Source organism: Callospermophilus lateralis, unplaced genomic scaffold, assembly GCF_048772815.1.
Source record: "Callospermophilus lateralis isolate mCalLat2 unplaced genomic scaffold, mCalLat2.hap1 Scaffold_103, whole genome shotgun sequence".
NCBI classification, from domain to species: Eukaryota; Metazoa; Chordata; class Mammalia; order Rodentia; family Sciuridae; genus Callospermophilus; species Callospermophilus lateralis.
Genome location: NW_027510486.1, coordinates 2,319,379 through 2,345,242, shown reverse-complemented (window position 1 = coordinate 2,345,242; position 25,864 = coordinate 2,319,379). Strand labels below are relative to the sequence as shown.

At 40.9% G+C, this 25,864-nt stretch overlaps 1 protein-coding gene across 1 annotated transcript; it reads left to right on the top strand.

Moving 5' to 3' along the window:
• The first annotated feature begins 236 nt into the window (after positions 1-236).
• Positions 237-8,808, top strand: LOC143388125 (protein PRRC2C-like). Its single transcript, XM_076842081.2, is given in 7 exon segments — positions 237-1,939; positions 1,941-2,010; positions 2,012-3,259; positions 3,261-4,761; positions 4,764-8,263; positions 8,550-8,699; positions 8,701-8,808. Coding segments are annotated over 7 exon segments (8,280 nt in total).
• Positions 8,809-25,864: the final 17,056 nt, after the last annotated feature.

Here is a 25,864-nt window from a genome sequence, read left to right as displayed (position 1 = left end):
CGCTCACTCTCTCCCTCTCGGGAAGGAGCGAAAGTGCTTTGCCGGTTTGTCCATCCGCAGTCTCTGCTTTCGCACCCCGGTGGCCTTTCCAGCCACCTCCCCAACACCAAGTCCCTCTCCCCTTCCCTTGATCAGAGCTCGGCAGCCCCTCGAACTGTGCTAACCTGACACTCACCCTGGCGGACTGATTTTAAAGGGTGTGGCAGGAGGTTTTGGACTCACGTGTTTACACCGAAATGTCGGAGAAGTCAGGCCAGAGCACAAAAGCAAAGGATGGGAAAAAGTATGCAACACTCAGTTTATTTAATACTTACAAGGGAAAATCACTGGAAACTCAGAAAACTACAGTTGCAGCTCGACATGGGTTACAAAGTCTTGGAAAAGTTGGTATTTCACAGCGCATGCCCCCACCTGCTAACCTTCCAAGTCTCAAAGGGGAAAACAAAGGCAATGATCCTAATGTGAATATTGTGCCTAAAGATGGCACAGGATGGGCATCAAAACAAGAACAGCATGAAGAAGAAAAAGCACCAGAAGTGTCACCAGCACAGCCAAAACCTGGGGTTGCAGCTCCCCCAGAAGTAGCACCTGCTCCCAAATCATGGGCCAGTAACAAGCAAGGTGGGCAAGGAGATGGAATCCAGGTGAATAGTCAATTTCAGCAGGAATTTACCAGCCTGCAGGCAGCTGGGGATCAGGAAAAAAAAGAAAAAGAAGCAAATGATGACAACTACGGACCTGGACCTAGTTTACGACCACCAAATGTTGCTTGCTAGAGAGATGGTGGAAAGTCTGCTGGCTCACCCTCTTCTTCTGATCAGGATGAGAAACTTCTTGGCCAGGATGAAGGCACAGCTGTGACATCAGAACAAAATGACATCCTCAAAGTGGTGGAAAAGAGGATAGCTTGTGGCCCTCCACAGGCTAAGCTGAATGGACAGCAGCCTGCCCTTGCTTCCCAATGTAGAGCTATGATGCCTCCTTATATGTTTCAGCAGTATCCAAGGATGGCATATCCTCCTCTTCATGGTTCCATGAGGTTCCCACCATCTTTATCTGAAACAAACAAAGGTCTTCGGGAAAGAGGTCCTCCTCCTTCATGGGTCTCTGACCCTGAGCGCCCATCCATCCTCAGTGCATCTGAACTGAAGGACCTTGATCAATTTGATAACCTCAATGCTGAAGCTGATGAAGGTTGGGCAGGTGCTCATATGGAAGTAGATTATACCAAACGGTTGAATTTCAGTGATGATGATGAGCAAGGAAGTAGTAGTCCTAAAGAGAATAGTAGTGAGGATCAAGGTTCCAAAACCTCTGAAAGCATTGAAAACCGAAAAGAAGCAGATGAAGTTTGCAACACTAAATCATCGTCTCAGACATCTGCTCAGCCACCAGTAGCAAAAGGTCCCTATGGGAAAGGACCTCCATTTAATCAGGAACGTGGACCATCTTCACATCTGCCACCACCTCCAAAATTGCTTGCACAACAGCATCCTCCACCTCCAGATTGACAGGCAGTTCCTGGAAGACCAAGCCCTTCCCCCCCCCCCAAGCAGCAAGTCCCTGATGAGGATGAAATATGGAAGCAAAGGCGAAGACAACAGTCTGAAATCTCTGCAGCAGTAGAAAGAGCGTGTTAGCAGTGTGAAGAGGAAGAGGGAAGAATGGAGGAACAGCGGAAGGCAGCCTGTGCAGAGAAGTTGAAACGCCTGGATGAGAAGCTTGGCATTGTGGAGAAACAGCCATCTCCAGAGGAAATCAGGGAAAGAGAGAGAGAGAAAGAACGGGAGTGGGAGAAAGAACTTGAAAAAGAACAAGAACAAGAGCGGGAGAAGGAAAGGGATAAAGAAAAGGAGAGGCAGCAGGAGAAGGAGAAAGAGCTGGAGAAGGAGCTGGAGAAACAGAGAGAAATGGAGAAGGAAAGAAAGCAGGAAAAAGAGAGAATTAGAACGACAGAGGGAAAAGGAAAAAGAACTACAAAAGATAAAAGATCAGGAAAGAGAATGTGAGTCGAAAGAAAGAAAGGGAGAAAGTGGAGGAAAAAACAGAACTCACAGAACCTGTTTTAGAGCCTGTGGCAGAGAAACAAGAAAGTGAAAACAGCTGTAATAAAGAGGAGGAGCCAGTTTTCACTAGACAAGACAGCAATCGCAGTGAAAAGGAGACCACACAAGCGCTCCATGAAGCAGAACCAGAATCAGGATCTCAACCTCGACCTGCTGTATTATCTAGCTATTTCAAGCAATTTCAGAAATCATTACCACCATGATTCCAGAGGCAGCAGGAACAGATGAAACAACAGCAATGGCAGCAGCAGCAGCAACAAGGTGTATTTGCACAAACTGTTCCTTCACAACCGTTCAGCAGTACTGTCCCTCCTCCACCACACAGGCCTCTTTACCAGCCCATGCAGCCTCACCCTCAACATTTGGCTTCTATGGGTTTTGATCCACGGTGGCTCATGATGCAGTCCTACATGGATCCTCGAATGATGTCAGGAAGACCTACTATGGAAATTCCACCCATTCATCCTGGAATGATTCCCCCTAAACCATTAATGAGAAGAGACCAGATGGAAGGGTCACCAAACAGTTCTGAGTCATTCGAGCACATAGCTCAATCTGCAAGAGATCATGCTATTTCCCTTCCCGAGCCTTGTGTGATGTGGGGGTCTGATCCCTATCCTCACGCAGAGCTTCTGCAGATAGCTACTCCCAAGGCAGCTGAAGAATCTGAGGGTATTAGGCCTGAAAATGCACTGGAGCAGGAACAGATTACCACTGCTTATCCTGTAGAACACAGTCAGTTGGAAACTCATCCAGAAGCAGACTTTGTCAGAGAATCAAGTGAGATAGATGTACAGAAGTTTTTAAGCAGATCTGTGGAAGACATTAGACCTCACCATGCTGTTAAAAATAATCAGTCTGTTTGTTTTGAAGGACCTGTTCCAAACACCTTGTCCACTCCTCTAGAACAGCGAATTTCAGCTCTAGAAACTCAGCCTTCCTGGAAAAGAAGTGTTTCCCATGGGTCTAATCATGCTCAAAAATCAGAAGAGCAAAGAAATGAGCCATCTGGGAGCATTTCTAAAGTAACAAGTAGATGCATTGATTCGAAAGATCTAGCAGAAAGGCCAGAGAAGAAAACAAGAAAAGATGGCTTTCTACGTTCTTCTGAAGGACCAAAACCTGAAAAGGTTTATTAATCCAAATCAGAAACTCCTTGGGGCCCAAGACCAAGCTCCAACAGAAGGGAAAAATGGTAATGACAGACCTGTGAGAAGATCAGGTCCCATTTAAAAGCCTGTACTTAGAGATATGAAAGAGGAACGGGAACAAAGGAAAGAGAAAGAAGGAGAAAAGGTCGAAAAGGTCATTGAGAAAGTTGTAAAACCTGAAAAGATGGAAAAGAAAGACCTTCTTCCTCCCCCACCACCATCTCCTGCACCAATTCAGACCCAGTCAGTTCCACCACCAGTGCAGCCAGAACCAGAGAAACTTCCTTCCACAGAAACTTCAGCTGTGACTCACAAGCCATCTCAAGATACTGAGAAGCCTGTAGAAACTGTAAGTAGTGTTCAGGTGGAGCCTGCAGTTAAAATTGTAAACCAGCAATCTGTTGCAGCACCAACAGTCAAAGAAGAAAAACAGCCTGAGAAAGTCATCACTAAAGATGTTGGTATAGAGAGACCTCGACCAGATTCAAGACCAGCAGTTAAAAAAGAGTCAACTTTACCCCCCAGGACATACTGGAAAGAAGCTAGAGATAGAGACTGGTTTCCAGATCAAGGATACAGAGGCTGAGGCAGGGGTGAATATTACTCCAGGGGTCGAAGTTACAGAGGCTCTTATGGGGGGCGTGGCAGGGGTGGAAGAGGTCACACTCTTGATTATCCTCAGTATAGAGACAACAAGCCAAGAACAGAGCACGTGCCTTCAGGCCCTCTGAGACAACGAGAAGAAAGTGAGACACGAAGTGAGAGTTCTGACTTTGAAGTCGTCCCCAAAAGACGATGACAGCGGGGTTCAGAGACTGACACAGACAATGAAGTTCACGAAAGTGCAAGTGACAAGGATAGTTTAAGCAAAGGCAAACTTCCCAAGAGAGAGGAATGGTCTGAAAACAAAAAACCCATAAAGCCCCAGTCTTCTTTCAAGCCTGAAAACCATGTCCGAATAGATAACCGGCCACTAAAAAAGCCTTATGTTAGGGATGATGATAAGTCGAAACCAGGCTTCCTTCCTAAAGGAGAGCCTACAAGACGAGGCAGAGGAGGGACTTTTAGGCGAGGTGAAAGGGATCCTGGAGGCCGTCCATCATGTCCTTCTACCTTACGAAGACCAGCTTATCAGTGGAATCCAAGGCAGACAGAAACTCCTAAACCAGAAGACAGAGAGCCACCAAGAAGGCATGAGCAGTTCATTCCTATACCAGCAGATAAACGGCCTCCAAAATTTGAACGGAAATTTGACCCAGCCAGAGAGAGGCCCTGGGGGCAGCGTCCTACCCGACCACCAAGGCAAGATAAGCCGCCTCGGTTTAGAAGGCTAAGAGAGAGGGAGGCTGCTTCAAAAACAAATGAGGTGCCAGTGCCCACAAATGGCACCATTAATAATCTGGCCCAAGAACCAGCCAGTACTGCTGGGGATATACCTGGGAATAAGACACCAGATTTATCTAACCAGAACTCTTCAGATCAGGCAAATGAAAAGTGGGAAACAGCTTCTGAAAGCAGTGATTTCAATGAGAGGCAGGAGAGGGATGAAAAAAAAATGCTGTCTTGAATGCACAAGCAGTTGTAAAGACTGGTGAGAATACCTTGCCTCCAAAGAGGGAGATAGCAAAAAGAAGCTTCTCCAGTCAGAGGCCTGGTGTGGATCGCCAGAATAGACGTAGCAACAGTGGACCACCCAAATCAGGAAGGAATTTCTCAGGTCGGAGGAATGAAAGAAGAAGTGGCCCACCATCAAAAAGTGGAAAGAGAGGGCCATTTGATGATCAGTCAGCAGGCATAGCTGGTGTTGACCCTGTCAGTGGAGGTTCTGCACACCACCAGGAGGGAGCACCTAATGGTACAGGACAAAATAATTCCAAGGATTCTGCTGGGAAAAAACGAGAGGATGAAAAACCAGGTCCTAAGAAGCCCAAAGAGAAAGTAGATGCTCTGTCACAGTTTGATCTCAACAATTATGCAAGTGTTGTTATAATTGATGGTCATCCTGAAGTAACAGTAGTTGAAGACCCCCAGTCAAATTTGAATGATGATGGTTTTACTGAAGTGGTATCCAAAAAACAACAAAAACGTTTACAGGACGAGGAACGCCGGAAGAAGGAAGAACAAGTCATACAGGTCTGGAACAAAAAGAATGCAAATGATAAAGGAAGAAGCCAAACTTCTAAGCTTCCTCCAAGGTTTGCCAAAAAACAAGCTACAGGGACCCAGAAGACCCTGTCTCCAGCCTCGGCTCTAGCTTCAACACCAGCTCCCACCTCGACCTCAGCTCCAGTTCTAATACCACCCACAGTTCCAGTTCCAGCCTCAACTGCAACTCTAGTTCTCGCATCACCCACAGCTCTAGTTCCTGTCTCCAACCCAGCTCCAGTTCTGGCCTCAGCTTCAGCTCCAGTTCTGACCCCAGTTTCAGCCCCAGTTTCAGCCTCCACTTCCACTGCAGTCACAGCTGCTGCTTCTTCCGCTTCAACCTCAGCCCCCACTTCAGCCCCCATCCTTGCCTCAGTGTCAACCCCAGCATCTGTCCCCATTCTGGCCTCTGCTTCAATTCCCATCCTTGCTTCAGCCCTAGTACCAGCTTCAGTTCCAGCTCCAGCCCCAGCTGTCACAGCCCCAACTGTCCCAGCTGTCTCCACACCAACTGCCTCAGTCTCATCCCCAGCAGCGCCATTCCCACTTGTCCCAGCCTCAGCTGCAACTCCAAGCCCAGGTCCAGCCCCTGCTGCTCCAGCCCAGACTCAGGCACAGACCCACAAACCAGTGCAGAATCCAACACAGCATTCAAAACAGCCACCACCTTCAATTAGGCTACCTTCAGCTCAGACACCTAATGGCCCAGATTACATAGCCACATAAAAATCCATCCAGACTCCGCAGTCACATGGCACTCTTACAGCTGAATTATGGGATAACAAGGTGTCCTCCCCATCTGTACTGAATGACATCTCTAAGAAATTGGGTCCCATTAGTCCACCACAGCCACCTGCACTCAGTGCATGGAATAAGCCCTTAACATCATTTTGATCAGCTACTTCATCACAGGGAACAAAGAATGGTGAAGAGAGTGGCGTTGAAATGGGTATTGATACAATTCAGTTTGGTGCTCCAGCTTCAAATGGGAATGAAAATAAAGTTGTTCCTGTTCTTTTGGAAAAATCTACGGACAAAATACCTGAACCTAAAGAACAACGGCAGAAACAGCCATGGGCAGGACCCATCAAAGCCCAAAAACTTCCAGATTTGAGTCCACTGGAAAACAAAGAACATAAACCTGGTCCCATTGGAAAAGAACGTTCATTAGAAAATAGAAAAGTAAAAGATGCCCAACAGGTGGAGCCAGAAGGAAAAGAGAAGCCAAGTCCTGCAACTGTCCGAAGCACAGATCCTGTCACCGTAAAGGAACCCAAAGCAGTCTCAGAAATGTCTGCAGAAATAGGAATGATGATCTCAGTATCATCTGCAGAATATGGCACTAATGCAAAGGTGCCCCTGCCCAACACTCTTCCCCTCCCTAAGAGGGAGACAATGCAACAGAGCTCCAGCCTCACTTCAGTTCCTCCTACTACTTTCAGCCTCACCTTCAAGATGGAGTCTGCACGCAAGGCATCTGAGAATTCTCCAAACGTAAGGGAAAAGTGGTCTCCAGTAACTTCCACAGCACCTCCAATTGCAAGTGGAGTTAGCAGTAGTGCCAGTGGGCCCAGCACTGCCAATTATAGTTTATTCTCAAGTGCGTCAGTGCCTCAGATTCCTGTCGCTTCAGTCACTCCTACAACATCACTATCAGGAGCTGGTACATACACTACCTCTTCTTTGAGTACAAAATCTACCACCACATCGGACCCTCCTAATATTTGTAAAGTGAAACCCCAGCAGTTACAGACAAGAAGCCTGCCTTCTGTAAGTCATTTTTCACAGTTAAGCTGCATGCCTTCACTTATTGCCCAGCAACAACATAGTCCACAAGTTTATGTGTCTCAGTCTGCAGCAGCTCAGATCCCAGCTTTCTACATGGATACAAGTCATCTCTTCAATACTCAACATGCTCTGCTAGCTCCACCATCCTTGGCCCAGCAGCAGGGCTTCCAGCCAGGTCTCTCTCAGCCAGCTTCAATTCAGCAAATTCCAATCCCTATTTATGCACCACTGCAAGGGCAACATCAAGCCCAGCTGAGTTTGGGGGTTGGTCCTGCTGTTTCCCAGGCTCAAGAATTATTCAGTTCTTCACTTCAGCCATATAGATCTCAGCCAGCCTTTATGCAAAGCAGTCTATTCCAGCCCTCTGTGGTGCTTTCTGGTACTGCTATCCACAACTTCCCAGCTGTCCAACACCAGGAACTTGCCAAGGCACAATCAGATCTTGCCTTTCAACAAACTTCAAATACTCAGCCTATTTCTATATTGTATGAACACCAGCTGGGGCAGACATCAGGACTGGGAGGCCCCCAACTGATAGATATGCACCTTCTCCAGGCTAGAGCAAATCTGACCCAGGCCTCAAATCTTTATTCTGGACAAGTACAACAGCCTGGGCAAACAAATTTTTATAACACTGCCCAATCACCGAGTGCTCTCCAGCAGGTGACAGTTCCTTTACCAGCATCCCAGGTTTCCTTGCCTAATTTTGGATCTATTGGGCAGCCTCTGATTGCTTTGCCTCAGACTCTTCAGCCCCCTTTACAGCACACAACTGCACAAGCTCAGGCTCAGAATCTGAGCCGTGCTGCACAAGTAAGCCAACCCTTCAGAGGACTAATCCCTGCTGGGACACAGCACAGCATGATTGCAACCACAGGAAAAATGTCTGAAATGGAACTAAAAGCCTTTGGAAGTGGCATTGATATAAAACCTGGCACACCTCCAATCGGCGGTAGAAGCACTACACCTACATCTAGTCCTTTCCGGGCTACTTCAACATGTCCAAACAGCCAGTCCAGCAAAATGAGCAGCATTGTCTATCAGAAGCAGTTCCAGTCAGCCCCTGCCACCGTGAGAATGACACAGCCATTTCCTACACAGTTTGCACCCCAGATTCTCTCTCAGCCTAACCTGGTCCCTCCATTGGTAAGAGCCCCACATACTAATCCCTTCCCAGCACCTGTTCAGCGGCCACCAATGGCACTGGCCAGTCAGATGCCTCCTCCGCTGACCACAGGCCTCATGAGCCATGCTCGTTTGCCACATGTAGCCAGGGGTCCTTGTGGATCACTATCTGGAGTCAGAGGTAATCAGACCCATGCTGCGTTGAACGCTGAACAAGACATGAAGAAGAGAGCTCTGGGAAGAGGACTCAGCCAGAAGACATTTGGTCCTAGGTGCAAAGCAGATAGCACAGGTTCTTCAGTCCACACAGCGGTTCTTCTCTGAACAGCAACAGAGCAAACAGATAGGAGGCAAAACCCAGAAAGTGGACAGTGATTCAAGTAAACCTCCTGAAACACTGACCAACCCTCCTGGTGTCTGTCAGGGAAAAAGTAGAAGAAAAGCCACCTACTGCACCCACCATAGCCACCAAACCTGTTAGAACTGGACCAATCAAACCTCAAGCAATCAAAACCAAAGAAACGAAATCTTAAAGGCTGTGGTTTATTGCAGTGTATTGCGGGGAGGGGGGCAGGGAAACAGAATGAAGTCAGATAATGCCAGTAGCCACCCAGTTAAAATGGTCTGTGACATTATTCTGTCTAGAGCTTGGAGATGCACAAGGACATAAGAGTGATTTGCTCTGACCCCCAGCTGCTGTACCAGTTAAAACCAGGCTTTGGCAAGCTTGCACCTACTGTATAACATTTGCTCAGTTGACGGCCGTGCATCTTCAGTCAGAATCTATATATGACTATGTGCACATATTTCTGAAGTGCATATAATTTAGACCTAAAAATCTTTATGGTTAGATGAAACACCAGAAATAGGAGAAAAATAACACCACAGAGGAATAGCTCAGCCTGAACAGTGTGGTGGACCCAGCCAGTAGATCACATGTGGTTTCTTTGCTCCCTTATGTTCATTGGATATGGTTATGGTGTTTGTAGGCTTGGAGGTGAAGAGCTGAAGATAACTGGTGCTGGAGAGAGGAGCCTTATTTTTTATTATGGCAGCTTGCTATTTTTGTAATATGATGATTGAGTTGAACACAATCAAAGTACAGTCGTAACTGATCTCCCCTTCTTCCTGAATGAGTGAGCAGATGGTTCAATATTTACATCAGCATCCTTGAGCATATCTGAATGAGCAGTGTTTGGCAACTGCCTCTGTTTGAAATGATGCTGTGTTTGGTTGTGGTCTGAAGCTTGGAGCGCTACTGGGCCTCTCCTTTCTTCCATGGAGCGCTCACCATTCAAACATGACAGATTTGGTCAAATGCTAGTTAGGTTGAGTCTTGCTTGCCTCCACTTGGTCACCTTTGTATGGATCCAATGGCTGTTTTGTTTTGCTTTTTGTTCCTCCCTCTCCCCCCAATTAATGGTTTTTAGCTGACGTTCATGAAGAGAGTGAGTACTTGGAACTGTGCCACCAATGAAAGGAAATCCTAAGGAAGTACATTTCTTTACAGAGCTGTGTCATACCATCCTTTTGGCCCTCTGCTGGAAAAGTAGAATCAAGTCTCAAATAATTGCCTTTGTAATCATACCCTCTAGTATTGTAGATGTAGGACAGTTCTGTATCATATGCTATGAATGTTAAACCTCTCGTACCTGCTTTATGATACATGGTAGTGACCGTGCTTTATCAGAGCTGTTTTAAATGATGTTACTCTAGAATGTTTCCTTTTCAGATGATGATTGAGAGGCTAATAAGAAAAATGGTGCCAGGTATCACAACAGTAACAGAACTTTGCTGTTTTCTCGGGTTTTGTTTTGTTTTTGTTTTTTTACTTTTCCCCCTTTTTTAAATGGAGTGTGCTGGGTGTGTCTATGATTCTGTTCAGATGACTGCAGAACCTGGAAACACTGTTGCTGCTGCTGCTGCAGAACATACTGCTATTATTGGTCTTTTTATATAAATATATATATATATATATATATATAATTTGAATTTTTGGAAACTTTAGCTGTGCTGTCAACTTTGGAAAAGTATCCCAGTTTACTGTGTTGAGTTGGCATTGTACAGAAATTAACAGCCATATTGGTCTAGAAATGTTACACTTATTTTTTTTCCATTTGTACAGGGGTAACACACTGTATTAAATATGTAAGGTCTTATCTACGTGGGTTTGATTACAGAAACTAATAAAGTATTCTCTAAATAAAAAAAAAATACATGACCTAAGAAGGCAGATTAGCAAGTCAACAGGATACAACAACAATGTAACAATTCCATAGTAAAATTAGGAAAGCATTTACATTCACAATAGCATTGGAAGAATTAAATATTTAGGAATAAAGCTAGTGAAGGAATAAGATCTATGAACTGAAAATTATAAAACACTGTCAAATAAATCAGAGACTTGAAAAAAAAGGAAACACACACATCATGTTTATGATTTGGAAGAGTTCATTTTGTTAAGATGGCAGTACTCCCAAAATTAAACAATAAAGCCAACAAAATTTCCAAGAAAATTCCAGGATGTTATGTATAGAAATTCAAAAATAAATCTTAAAATTTAGATGAAAATGAAAAATAACTAAAAGAGCTAACACCCAAAAATACTGTGAATAAGAACAAAATTGAAGGACTTAATGCTGCCTGATTTCAAACTGATTATAAAATTTATATTTTTAAAAACAAATACAGTATATTATTGGAATAAATATAAATGTATAAATCAATATAGAACAGTGTGTCCACATTTATGGTCAGTTGATTTTTCGACAAGGATATCAAAATATTTCAATGAGGAAAGGGCTCTCTTTTTTTTGGAGGGGTTACCAGAGTTTGAACTCAGGGGCACTTGCCCACTGAGTCACATCCCCAGTCCTATTTTGTATTTTAGTTAGAGACAGAGTCTCTGAGGCTTACTTTGAACTAATGATCCTCCTGCCTCAGCCTCCGGAGGCACTGGGATTATAGGTATGTGTCTGGATAATTTTTTCTTCCTTTTTTAAAAAATTGAACTAAGCTAGTTATCTATATCTGTATTCATCTATATACCTACTTATCTAAAAGAACGTGGACCCTTACCTTATACCATATAAATTAGCTCAAAATAATTTAAAAAGTCTAAGTGTAAAACTAAAACTTTAAACTTCTAGGAGAAAACACAGGCAAAGATTTTAGTGACCTTGAGTTAGGCTTAAGAATAATCAGATTATGGTATCCAAAGCCCAATTCATTTTTAAAATGGTAACTTGAACTGTGGAATGAGACATCATTCCACATGTACCTAGGGTAATGGAAAGCATTAAAAAGCAAACCACAAGCTGGGAAAAATATTTCCAAATAATTCATCTTAAAATGTACATATGTCTAGAATATATAAAGAAATCTTATGACTCAATAAGAAGGCAAACACCATAAAACATGGGCAAAATATTTTAAAATACACATTAGCAAAGAAGATGTGTAAATGGCTAATAAGCCCTTGAGAAAATGCTCAAGATTTCTGGTTTGGGGTCTGACTTAAAATATCTTGGAAGTCATTGTTATCCTCATAAGGAAAAAGCTGAAAAACTGAAAATTAAATAGCTCTATTTAATTTAAGTAATTTATAAAATTACACATACTTATGGAGTCCCACATGATGTTTCAATACATGTATATATTGTGTAACATTCAAATCAAGGTTATTGTATCTATCTCCTAAAACCCTCATTATTCCTTTGCCATGAAACCATTCAAAATCCCTTTTCCTGGAATCTTTTTGGAGTTTTAAATAGATTATCACTGCACATCATCAAGTTACTATGCAACAGAACCTCAGAATTCATTTCTTCCATCTAAGACTTAGTATCCTTTGACCAACCTACCCCATGCCTCTCTCCTCCCCACTTTTCCCAGCCTGATATCACAACTCTCAACTTCTGTGGAGATCAGTTATTTTAAATTGCACTTGAGTAAAATCATGTGGTATTTGTCTTTCTTTTCCTGGCTTATTGCACTTAACATAATGCACTTATTGCACTTAACCAATTCCATCAGTGTTGTTGCAAATGACAGGATTTTATACTTTTTTCCCCTGACTAGTATTACACTGTTCATCAGTTAATGGACTCTTAGTTTGTTTCTATTTCTTGGCCTGCAATGAACATAGGAGGGAGTTCAGATGTCTCTTTGACATATGGATTTCATCTCCTTTGAATAAATACTCAGTAGTGGAATAGCTGGATTATATGGTGGTTCTATTTTTAATTTTCCAAGGAAACTCCATACTGTTTTCCAAAATGGCTTGACTAACTCATATTCCTACCAACAGTCTGCAAGAGGCCCTTTTCTCCACATCCCTGTTAGCATTTGTTATGTTTTGTCTTTTTGGTAATAGACATTTTAACTGAGGTGATACTTCATTGATGTTTTGATTTGCATTTCCCTGATGATTAGTAATGCTGAACATTTTTTCATATACCTGTTGGCCATTTGTATGTATTCTTTTGAGAAAAATCATTTTAGGTCTATTGTTCATTTTTGAATCAGATTATTATTGTTGTTTGTTGTTATGTTTGCTATTGAGTTGTTGAATTCTTTATATACTCTGTATATTAGCCTTTGTCTCATGTATAGTTTGCAGATATTTTCTTCTGTTCTGCTGGTTGTCTCTCTTCACTACATTGATTCATTTCTTTGCTATGTAGAAGCTTTTCCAGCTTCCTGTAAACTCATTTGTCTGTTTTTGCTTTTGTTGCCAGTAATTTGAGGTTCTTATTAAAAAAAATTTATACCTATTCCAATATCCTGAAACATTAGCCCTGTTTTCTTCTAAAAGTTTCATAGAGTCAGGTCTTATATATATAAGTCTTTAATCTATTTTGAATAGAATTTTATATAATGTGAGAGATAGGGGTCTAGTTTCCTTCTGTTGCATATGTATTTCCAATTTTCTCAGCACCATTTTTTTTTGAAGAGACTTTTTTCCCCCAGTGCATATTCTTAGCATCTTAGAAAAGATCTAGAAAGATCAGTTAACTCTACCGGTGTGAGTTGACTTCTAGGCCCTCTATTCTAACCTTGGTCTATGTGGTATTTGTTTATTTATTTTTATTTTTATGCCAGTACCATGCTGTTTTGATTACCATAGTTCTTTTTGGGGGGAGAGGTGGATACCAGGGATTAAACTCAGGGGCACTAAACCACTGAGCCACACCTCCAGACCTCTTTTGTATTTTATTTAGAGACAGGGTCTCACTGAATTATTTAGCCCCTCACATTGCTGAGGCCAGCTTTGAACTTGTCATCCTCCTGTCTCAGCCTCCCAAGCCTCTGGGATCACAGGTGTGAGCCACCGAGCTCTGCTATTACCATAGTTTTTAAAGTATATTGAAGTCAGGTAGTGTAATGCTACCTATCTTTGGTTTTTGTTTGTTTGTTTGGCTTAATTTTTTTGTTCCAGATTTCTGCTTTGGCTATTTGAGGATATTTTAGAAAATTTTAGGATATTTTTCTAGTTCTGTGAAGAATGTCACTGGTATTTTGGTAGGAATTTCATTGAATCTGTAGACCACTTTGGGTGGTATGATTTTTTTTAAACAATATTGATTCTTCTAATTCATGAACCTAGGATGTCTTTCGTGTGTGTGTGTGTGTGTGTGTGTGTGTGTGTGTGTGTGTGTCCTTTAATTTTTTCAGTGATGATTTATGGCTTTCATTGCATAAATTGTTGAATTTATTCTTTAAAGTTATGTCTAGTTTTTTTTTTTTTCATGTAACTATTGTAAATGGGATTGCTTTGTTTCCTAGACAATTTGCTGTTGGAATATAGAAACACTACTACTTTTTTGTGTTGATTTTTTTGTCCTACAACTTTGCTGAGTTTTAAAAATAATTCTAATATTTTTAGTGGGTTATTTGAGGTTATCTACAAAACCCTGTCATCTCCAGTGACTATTTGACTTCTTTTTTAATTTGGCTGCCATTTATTTTTTTCCCCTACTTGACTGTTCCAACTAGTGCTTTCAGTACTATTTTTAATAAAGGTAGTAAAAGTGAGTATCCTTATCTTTTTTAGATATTGGAGAGAAAGCTTTCAGGTTTTCCCCATTCAGTATGGTGTTAACTGTGGACTTGTTTCATATGGCCTTTATTGTGTTGAGGCACATTTCTTTTATACCTAATTTGTTCAGAGTCTTTATCATGAAGATATGTTGAATTCTGTTGAATGCTTTTCTGCATATGTAGATGCTCATATGCTTTTTGTTCTTCATTCTGTTGACATAGTATGCCACATTTATTGATTTTGTATGTTGAACCATTCTGGGATTAATTCCACTTGATGATGGTGAATAAATTTTTTAAAATTATGTTGAATTCAATTTGCTAATACTTCATTGAGGATTTTTGCAACTATGTTCATCAGGGATATTGGTCTGTTGTTTACTTTTTGATAGTGACTTTTTTGGCTTTGGTATCAGAGTAATATAGAATTTTTAGGATGAGTTTGGAAGAATGCCCTCCTCTTCAATTTTTGGGAGGGGGGAATAAATTTGTGAAGAAATAGTATTACTTCTTCAAATGTTGTGGTAGAATTCAGCAGTGAAATCACCTGGTCCTCAGCTTTTCTTCCATGAGAGACTTTTTATTATCATTCAATAACTTTATTTATTATGGTGTGCTCCAATTTTCTATTTATTTATGATTTTTTCTTGGTAAGGCCTGTGTGTTCAAAAGTTCTTTTTAGATCCATCAGACAGTTGAGATTACAGTGCAAACTGCTGCCCCCAAAGCCAGAGAGATGAGCCAATTGAGAAAATCAGAGATACTGATAGCAAAGGTTAACTGCTATGGACAGAAACTGATGGACACTTAGAGGGCAATTGACTGATTGCAGGAGACTGAGCCTTGGACCAGCTTGAGAAATAGAAACTACTGAGTCCAGCCTTAGAGGCCCTTCACATTTTCACCTTTAGGAGCCTCACAAAGTTCTCAAGATGAAGATCAGAAAAAAAAATCTCCTCACACTTCTGGTAGAGTTATGGAGATTGTGAAATACACCTAGAGCATTCTGTTCTTCTTAACTGACTTATCGTGACTCCAAGAGAAACGATCTTACCAGAGCCTGGTTTGAATTTTATCAAAGACTAACTTACTGTGGTGAAAGAAAATACCCAATTTCAACAGAAAATGACTAAATGTGCTAAAGGCAAAACCAAAAAGCACTTTTTGAAAATTTAGCATATTTGGGGATTATCAGATAGGGATTCTAAAAGAGAGAGATGGAAAGTCTACAAGAGAATCCAAAGGAAATTCTGGAAATTTAAAAAAAAAATGTTATTTCTGAAATGACAAGTGCTACTAGATAGGACACACTGGAGCATGAAAACATGTTGGTAAAAACTCTCCAAGCTAATCAACAAAGAGAAAAAAAAAGTAAAAAAGTAAAAAACAGAAAAGGAGTATCCAAGAACTGTGGGACACCTACAAAGATGTATTGCATTTGTAATAGGGATATCAGAAGTAAGAAATGGAAAAGAACAGAATACTGTTTGAATTGAGAATTTTCTACAATCCATGATAGGTACCAAACCACACACCCATGAAGTTCAAAGAGCACTGACAAGGATAAAATCTCAAATATACACACTGTTGTCATTGTCAAACTGCAGGAAATGGAAGACAAAGAAAAATAAAATTTTGAAAGAAGCTGGTTGGAAGTAGGGAAACCACCTGACCTGTAAAAGAAAAACAAATCAATAAATAAGACTAACATTGGACTTATCTTCAGAAGCCACACCAACAAGGAGAGAGTGGGGTGAACTATTTAAAGGACTGAAAGGAAAAAAAAAAAAGCAACATCAAAATAGAATGCACCCAGTGAGATTATCCTTCAAAAGTAAAATAAAGAAGGCTGGGGTTGTAGCTCAGTGGTGGAGTGCTTGCCTGGCAAGTGTGAGGCACTGGGTTTGATTCTCAGTACTGTATAATAAATAAATGAATAAAATAAAGGTTCACAACATCTAAAAAAATTTTTAAAAAAGTAAGATAAAGACCTTCTCATATGAACAAAAACTGAGGTCTGATGAGCAAACCTTTGCAATAAATTTTGAAAGAGGTTCCTTGGAAAGAAAGAAAAAATGTAGGTCCAGAAATTTGAATCTATGTAAAAGAAGGGTGTTAGAATAACTAAGAAGAGGTGAAAATAAATATTTTGTTTTTCTTATTCTTAACTGATCTCCTAGATAACTTTGTTCAAAATAAAAATTACAGCAGTGTATGAGTATAGCTTATGGATAAATAAAATGAGCCACAGGAATGTCATAGGAATTCCCCATCCCCCCTTACTGCTGCATGGGGACATGGTGATCAACTCTCTGGATCATGTGAACATGGATTTGGAGTGGTGACTAGAAGGAGCCTGAGTTGTAGCATCACAGATCCCCACAAAAACCCTAGAAAGTATTTGGAGATCTCTGTTAGAATTAGCTGAATCTCTATCCTAACAAATGGAGGAGCCTAATGTCAGTAGAGCACTGTGGGGAGAATCTCAATTGTCCAGGGTTAAGGGTGGGTTAGATGGTAAAACTGCAAAGGCAGCTCTTGTGGATGCTCTTATGAGTAGTTTGGCAATAAAATGATCATGGGCAAGGGATGGGAACTTGAAGGGACAATAAAGGACACGGGACAGAAAATTCCTTGGAGAAACTATTTTTTCTTACTTTTAAAAATGGCAGCTATACAGATGGAAATACTTAAACCAGCGTAATTTGCTACTATATTATTCACGGATGACCATGAGTCGGTTAAAGGATAAATACTATGAGAACAATTAGAATGGCAAGAATAGAACCTTCTGTTAAATTATTCCTAATAGTAGCATTTACATATCCAAAACCTTGTTGCATTGATGTTGCCCTTAAAAAAAACTAAAGTCATTTTTAAGTCAAATAATGACAATCTAGTTTGATTTTGAATAAGTGATTATATTAGGTAAAGAGCTACTGTTAGTGTAATATCACATAATTTAAAGAAAAACTTTTGAAATTGTTGTGGTGAGAGGTGATCATGGGATAAACTTAGTTGAACATATTGCAGAACAATTTTGGTTTCTGAAAGATTTTTAAAAATAAATTTGTATGGAGATTTTTATAGTGTAGGTATAGATATGAAGACATTTATGAAGATACATGAAACAATAGACAGTCTTTAGTTCTGATGGAGGGAATTATATATTTTTATTTGTATTTTTTGTATTTATAATTCTTTAAATAGAAAAAAATCTCATTTTAAATTTAAAAATCTTCTTTCTCTCAAATTATTAGTTGAAGAGAAACAGAGGATGTAACAAAACACAGGTGTGCACTTGATCTGCACTTACTCTTGTGTCTTTCAGAAGCAGAGGTGCCTTTTAGTTGTAAAGATCTTTGGCTCCTGTAATCCCAGTGGCTTGGGAGACTGAGGCAGGAGGATCATGAATTCAAAGCCAGCCTCAGCAACTTAGTGAGGTCCTAAGCAAATCAGTGAGACTCTGTCTCTAAATAAAATATTTTTTTTTTTTAAAAAAGAGCTGGGGATGTGCCCCTGAGTTCAATCCCCAGTACCAAAACCTAAAAAATAAAATAAAATAATTTTTTAAAAAGGGCTAGGGATGTGACCCAGGGGTCAGACACCCCTGGATTCAATCCTTGGTTCCTAAATAAATTAATTAACTAAAAGGTCTTTGTTGTCATCTCTATCTCCTGTGAAGGACAGGGGTTTCCCAAGTAAGTATAAGATTAAAATGGTGAATGAGAATGATTATGACAAGCTTACCTGTGTTTTTAGGATAACTAAAGGAATTACATAAACTGAAGAATTACATAAACTGAGCCTATTGGAGAAGTTGGAGAAAGATCCCATTAAGTAGAGCCTGAAAATCTGAGTTCAGAAGTTTTTTCTTGAGCAGAGTTGGGAGAATGACACCCACGGTTGAGAATGACACCCAGGTCTGATCCCAGGATCAGAGCAGTGCAATCCTGACTGGGAAGGCTGGAGATATTCCTGTGGGGAGAACCCAGGCAGGACATTGACTGAAGAACAAAGGCCCTGCTCCCGAGAGCTGGGCAGTTAGGAGAGAAGGAATGTGGGCAAAGTATAGAGGTCAGCAATATCAAAGGCGGAGGCCTAAGAAAACTCTCTAGGTGGAAAAACACCATCTCACCAGGGAAAAGCCAAAAGGCTCCAGAGTGCTTCATATGGAAATATTGTGAGATGGTTCTTAACTATTGGCCCAACAATATAACTGTATAAACACACACCTCCATATTTCCCTGTATATTGTACCTGTTGGGAAAAGAAGTTTGGAGATAAGTCAGAAAAGGAGGGGTCCCATTCTCAATAGAGGAATGATGCTTCATGAAAATAAAAACATTATGAATGCATTATTTCCTTTTAATTTTCAAAAGAACCCTGCACAACTAATATTATTCCAGTTTTATAGATACAAAGAGATGGATGTTTAATAACTTGTGGCCAAGCTAATCAGCTAGCTTAGGTCCAGGCTCTCATTTCCCACCTTGCTCCACTCACAAGTGCCCTCTGATGTGGAAATGGAGAGTTAAATCTAAGTTACTCAAAATAGATCCCTCGAGTGGAAAGAAACATCTGCTTAGAGCCTTTTTCCTAAAAAGTGTGATAAAGTTTCAGCATTGAAACTAATTTCCTAAAGTTGCCTAATTTCCCAAAGTTTTCAAAAGTATCCTTACCTCTCAAGACTGAGAAAAGCAAAAGCAGGCTGGGTTTGTGGCTCAGTGGTAGAGCGCTTGCCTAGCATGTGTGAGGCCCTGGGTTCGATCCTCAGCACCACATAAAAATAAATAAGATAAAGATATTGTGCCCCCCCCAAAAAATAGATATTTAAAAAGCAAAAGCATTCTATTCTTCAAATTAAAAAAGTCTGTGTATTGTTCTTAAAGATCCTTGTGCTAAGGAAATCAGATATACTCAGCCACATATACAGTGTACTCCAGTGTCTCAGACACAATGGTCTGAGAGGTTGAGAAAATCAGACATTATTAAATGTGATTTAGAGACATACCAAGATGGATCTCAGGAGGGAAGCCATTACCATGTCTACATTTTTCTTTTCTATTTTTGTATTGGAACTCAGCATTTGATAATCAAGAGAGATTGCTTGTTTTGAGGGTGAAGAGGGGGGAAAAGCAACCAATTACACTAAATCAGAAATATTCTGGGGGAAATAATAACTGATAAGAATGATGAGTGATTTATTCAAAGTTCCAACAAATAATTTTTAGACTATTTCCTTCAGTGATTTAGTCATTCAGGCAATCATTATTAATTTTTTCCTTCCAATGTCAGGCACTGGTAAGTGTCAAAAATGAGCAGGACATGCCCTTCCCTCAGAGAACTTACAGTGCAGAGAGGTGATGGATACACATGAGCCAACACCAATGAAGTGTGATGGGCTGTGCGCAGGTGAAACACACGCAGGTCTATGGGAGCCCGAGAGGGAGGCAGCTACTGCATCACTACCTGCATGCCCGTGTGTGTGGAATGATTGCCAACATAGCAGCTGCAGAGCCGCGGTTAGACCATCAGAGTAACAGTCAGAGAGCAAGGTGAAGCCAGGACCAGCAGCCTCTGAGTTGTGGTTAACAGGTGTTGAAGCAACTATGAAGGAGATGTAAGATCAACCCACAACTGGGTTCTGAGAGGTAAGTTCCCCATTAAACACAAAAAGAAATAACAGGAGCATGTTATGTTGTTACTTCACTGGTTTATGTTTGTCTTCAAATTGTCAGGATCTCATGAGTTTCCCCATGGTTTTGTTAAGGCTTGACTCTTGCCTGGTTACAGCTCTGATTTGGAAAAGGAAAGAAGTGTCGAGAATCAGATGTTTGAAAGTAAAAACTGGACGACTCCAAGAAAGTGGCTGGAGTTTTGATGAATAACTTTTTCAGTCCTTTCTCACCTGGTAATTTCTCACATTCCTCTTCCTCCTTTAAAAATTGTCATGCCACATTCATTCATTTATTTTTTAAGTAAATATGTATCAAGCATTCACAGCAGGCTAACCATCGAGGATGCCTATATGGTGCTCAAAGGTCATCATTGCTCTAAAGAAGTTCAATCTCGATGACAGGGCCTCACTCAATCCAAATACCAGCCTTATATGTGTCGGACATATATGGGAAAAATACAGTGGAGGAACTCATCAATCTGCCCAAGAAAGGTGTCAGAATAGAGGACAATTTTGAGCTCAGTTCTAAAAGATGGTTTCTCATGGACACCATGGCCAACAGCTTTCCAAAACCAGCAGAGCTGAGCGAAGACCCAGAGGGACAGAATTGGGTGGCATGCTACAGGAAGGAGACCACCACTAGGTAAGGGTTACAGTGTCAGGGGGTGGGCTGGAAGGGCAGGTTGGACTACCACACGGGAAAGAAGAAACCACTGCTGGCATGGAAGCTGAGCCCCTCCCAGCTGGTGGGTTCAGAGTTAATGGGGTTGCTCCAGCTGACCTTAGCTTGTCTTCTACTTGCTTCCTCCTAGCCCAGTCATTTCTGCAGCAAGGTTTTTAAGTGCAGATGGACTGTCCTTCACACCCCCTTCTGCTTCTCCTCCCTCTAACTCTTTGTCTTCAGTCTCCTTGTGAGCTTCTTTTAGTTTGTGATTTAAAAGAGCCTGCTAGCTAGAGAGTCTCTTTCCTCAAGGCTTTGCTCCAGGCTCAAACGAATCAGATAAACACATTATAAAACTTGGCAGCCTCCTGTAGTCCAGCAGCTCTGGAGGCTGAGGCTGGAGGTTCGCAAGTTTGAGGTCAGTTTTGGCAACTTAGCAAGACCCTGTCTCAAAGTAAAAAATAAAAAGTAAAGGACTTGAGGAGGTAGTTCAATGACAAAGCACCTCTGGATTCAATCCCCAGTACCAAAAGTAAAAATAAAAAAAAAGATAAAGCTATGTAACATCACTGTGCTACTTCTCAACACTTCTGGCTCCTACAGAAGTGTTTAATGTTTTACTCCAATTAATTTTGGATCTAGCAAGAACGTATATGTGTGTTTGTGTGTGTGGTTGCGAAGATGTTTTGGGGAGAGGAGAGTATATGTCTCCATGATGTCCGAATCCAGGTGACAGCTTCAGATACCATCGAGAATGAGGAGCTGGCTCACTCTGCTGCTGTCTTGTTGGCTGGTGTGGCCATAGTCACATCGCCTGCAGAAGGATAGTAAACCACTGTGCTTGAATGGTGCTTAGATGCACAAGGGTGCATGTTTAATATATTTATAATATTCTTCATTAAAGGTGTAGTTAACAACTTATACTATTAAGTTATTAATTGTATAATATTAATACTAACAACAACAAAAGATTTCATTCAGAAAGTCTCATCATCTCTTGAAGAATCCATAATTTTCTATCTGCAGACTAATTGATTTTTTTAAGATTTCTTTTTTAGTTGTGGATGGACATAATACTTTTATATTGTTTACTTATTTTTTTTTTAAATATGGTGCTGAGGATTGAATCTAGTGCCTCACACATGCTAGGCAAGCACTCTACCACTGAACCACAACCCCGGCCCAGACTAATAGATATTTAATGGGATGCTTTGAACAAATTAAAGAGAAGACACAAATAGAAGGGGCTTTAAATTATGTAATGGTTTTGTTGCTTGAACTGATGAGCAACCTTCAAGCAGAAGTACCACTGTCATTGTCTATGAAACTCAGATGCTTCCTGGATTCCACCATTCTTGACTGATTCTAAATAGTACTTCACACACAGCCCATTAAAGGATGTGTACATTTCTAATATATTCTTCATGTCCAAAGTGAGGTTCTAGAATATATTAGGATGAAGTGAGTATTTAATATTATTGGTATGGCTAGGAAAATATAATAAGTCTTTTAGCCTAAGCCAAAAACTGCAGTGTGATAGTTAAAGAAGAGTCATTTGCCTTTGGTGTGTAGAGTCTGAACTTTTTATGGTCTCTGGTGGCAGTGTTGGGAGGCAGAAGTAAGAAATGATACTAATAAACTCTGATCGTGCAGATGCAGAATGCTCAACCAGGAACTGATGATAAAAGCTTTTTCAACTGGGAATCCAGGACCGACACATTAAAATGTGCAAACTTCTGTCTGCCTCTCTTTCTGTTTGGTACAACCCCTTCACTCTCTGCAAAGAAATAGAAGCCCAAGGTACTCTTTTCCTAATTCTACTGAGAGTCTTTAGGTTCATGAGCAGAGGGAGACAGAAGTTTTCTTTTAAACCAACATCTTAACAGGTCAGTTGGGAACACTTCTACACCTCCTGGGGAACTACACACAGTAATGTGCTCCCAGGGCCCTCAAGGGGACAATTTCACAAAGCAGGGAAGGGTGAATTGTGTAGTCCTTCTGACAAATATCACATTCTAGGCTTTGGCGATAAAAGAATATTTAAAAGCACTAGTGGCCAAAGATGATGAGCTACCTCCATACAGTTGTGGCACACAAATGTAGGAGACTGGTGAAGCAGAGTCTTGAGAATTTTGAGCATTTCTCTCTTCTCCTGAGCTGAACTCCTCTCCCGTTATCTGATGGCTGCTATGTACAGAGCAGCCTAAACATATCCTTGGGTAAATGAGAATCCAAACTGAGGATGCACAGAAGCATTATCCATCTGTGACTTGGGCAGGGCTTTCGCATATTAGTACAAATCTCAATGAGCAGCAAGAGGGTTGTTTGTGCTTGGGTTATGTTTGCTGTGTTCCAAAATGAAGGTGAAATCTGGCCTCAGATCCCTGAGGTCTAACTAATCCAGTAATGAACTGAGACAGCTTGATAGGCATTGTTTCCACCTAATTCCCAGACTGTTCTGTTCTGGGAAGATATTTTCTAAGTTGAAAACAGGGTAAATGTGATAGGCCCCACTTAAACATGACAAATCTCATTGTAAAGTCATTTATAAATGAACTGAGCTGCTGATACCTAAATAAATTCCTCTGTTCCTAAAGTTATATTTAAGAGTCTTTTTGTCAAAGAAGCATAATAGGTTTATTCAATACTCCACAGAAAACTGTACTTGAAGTGCCTGTTTTATCTTATGTGATTTTTCTGTTTAATCCGAGTTGTATGTATGCTACTGCAGCTTTAAAACATCTGTGTACAGCAATTTTTTTCTCTCCTGCACCTTCAAGGGTAAGTACACACATAAACAAAAAAGGAATTAAATCTTCCGCAGAGCTGGGGAAAAAAGAACCCAACCAGCCATGAAGCTCAAGGGAGCAGTATGACAAGTGCCAGTGGTGGCATCTCACATGGACTCAGCATATGCACACATCTCAGAGAGGAGCCACACAGGATTTAATGCAAATAGAAAAGAGGGGAGAAAAAAAAAAGAAAAAGCTCTCAGTGCTTCAGCGGCTCCTCATCTATAAATAGCCAGGAAAATCAGGATGAGCTAGTGTTGTAATTATCTTTATTTTCAGAATTTTTGCCACTCAGAAGAGATTTTTAGAGTCTCCTCCCTGCTTTTTATAATTATAGCTGCTGTTCCAACCTCTGCCAAGGGGTTGTGGTTGCAATGTGATATTCACCAGGTGGCTGCTCTGCAGCAGAGAAAATTACCAAGTTTCTTTGGTTGGTCCAGTTTTGTCATTTAGGATCTAAATCAAAACTTCAGAGGGCAACCATTCATCATCTTGTGACAGCTACTTCTTCACTTCTGCTTATAACTTCTAGACTCTGGTGCTTTGGGGTCTTTCTGCATTGAATGGATAGCATGATGATGACACCAGAGGAGCTGTGCTTCACTTTGTACAGAATCACAGACACTTGGGGCAGGAGAAGATTAGAAACCAAGCAGCCCAGAAATAGAACCACTTCCAAATGTAGAATGCCATGTTTGCTGATCAATTTTCTCTTGGTGTAAACACTCAACAAGGGTGGGGAAGAGAGGTGGACAGTGATTCTTGAAACCAGATGGGTATGCCAGGTGTGGTGGTGCATGCCTGCAATCCCAGCAGCTCCAGAGGCTGAGGCAGGAGAATCACAAGTTTGAGGCCAGCCTGAGCAACTTAGCAAGGCCCCCAAACAACTTAGTGAGACTCTATCTCAAAACAAAAAATAAAAAGGGTTGGGTTTGTGGTTCAGTAGTTATGTGCCCCTGGCTTGTTCAATCAACACACACACACACACACACACACACACACACACACACACACAACCTAGATGGGTAGGCTGGGAAATTCTGCTTGTTGCCTCCTATATCAAGAGTGGGCAAAACCACAGTCCACAGGCTAAATGGTCTGCTGGATGTTTTTATAAAGTTTTATTGGTACATGACCTCATTGTGTGTTGCCAGTTGCCACTTTAGTGCCACAAGGGCAGAATTGAAAAGTTGGAACACTTTATGGCTTGCAAAACCTAATATTTTTACCATCTGGCCTTTTACAAAGAAAATGTGCTGACCCTTGTCTTACATTAAAAGAACTCCATTCTGAATGTAGCAGCCATATGCTAGTTTTTTTTTAAAAAATTACTTTTTTTTCAGCTATGGGTAGACACAAGATCCAGTTTTACCTAATGAGAAACAAGAGAAAGGGAACTGAGTGGCACATCCAGGAGAATTACTGTGTTCCCCATTAAACTAGCATAGGACAGACACCATACTTTTTTTTCCCTGTATGGAATTGCTACACTAAACATTCAAGTGTGGTTGCCACTAATAAGGTATGATAGATATGGTAGTTCTCTTCATGACTGCAAAGACAAAAATATTTAGGATGTAAGTGGGAATGTGGGTCTTTCAGGGTTTCCTTAAGTAATTGCTTTCATCCTGGACTGGTTGTCCCTGGACAGATTAGCTCACTGGTTGAGCCACGTCAAGGGGTTTTTTATAACTTGCAGACAGAATGCATCCTCATTAAAGACTTGATGGTATGGTAAGAGCAAAGGGATGTCAGACACAAGTAGAAACTGCCCTCTCTGAGCTACTTCTATGAAGCATTCTAGGACTAACATTAAAATCCCCAAAGTCTTATAATAAATTTTTTATCTACCTTCATTGTTAAATTGGCACTTGATCATTTTTAATGAATGACTCAAACTTTTTTATAATATATACTGTTTGTACTATAAAGAGAAAGTTCCTTGAATTTATTTCCCCAAAGTTATCTACTTTGTGTGATTTAAGCCTCCTTAAATCTATTCACAAACCCTGTGGCCAGTAGAAGCACGGTGCGATGAGGATCACTCCCTTTGACTTAGTAGGTAGACATGATTGTATTTAGGATGGTAGAAGAGGTAGAACCAGGTGAATATCCTCCAGTTCTGTATTTGAAGACTATTCTTATTCCATTTCTGATGAGGTAAGAAAACATTTCTGGGTGATTTTCCATGGTTCTTCCCACAGGACTTCTTTTCCTGCTCTCCTCTGTCTGCTGAGCTCCCATCCTCTATACTTCAGGGAATTGGAATAGTGAGAAAACAGTTGGGTGGGAGAACAGGGAGTTCATAAAATAATTCATACAATTTTCTTTCCTCACCTCATCATACACTGATCAAACTGCATTCGTTGATGGATTTGCTCATAATGTAATCATCACAGTAACAAAAGTGGTCC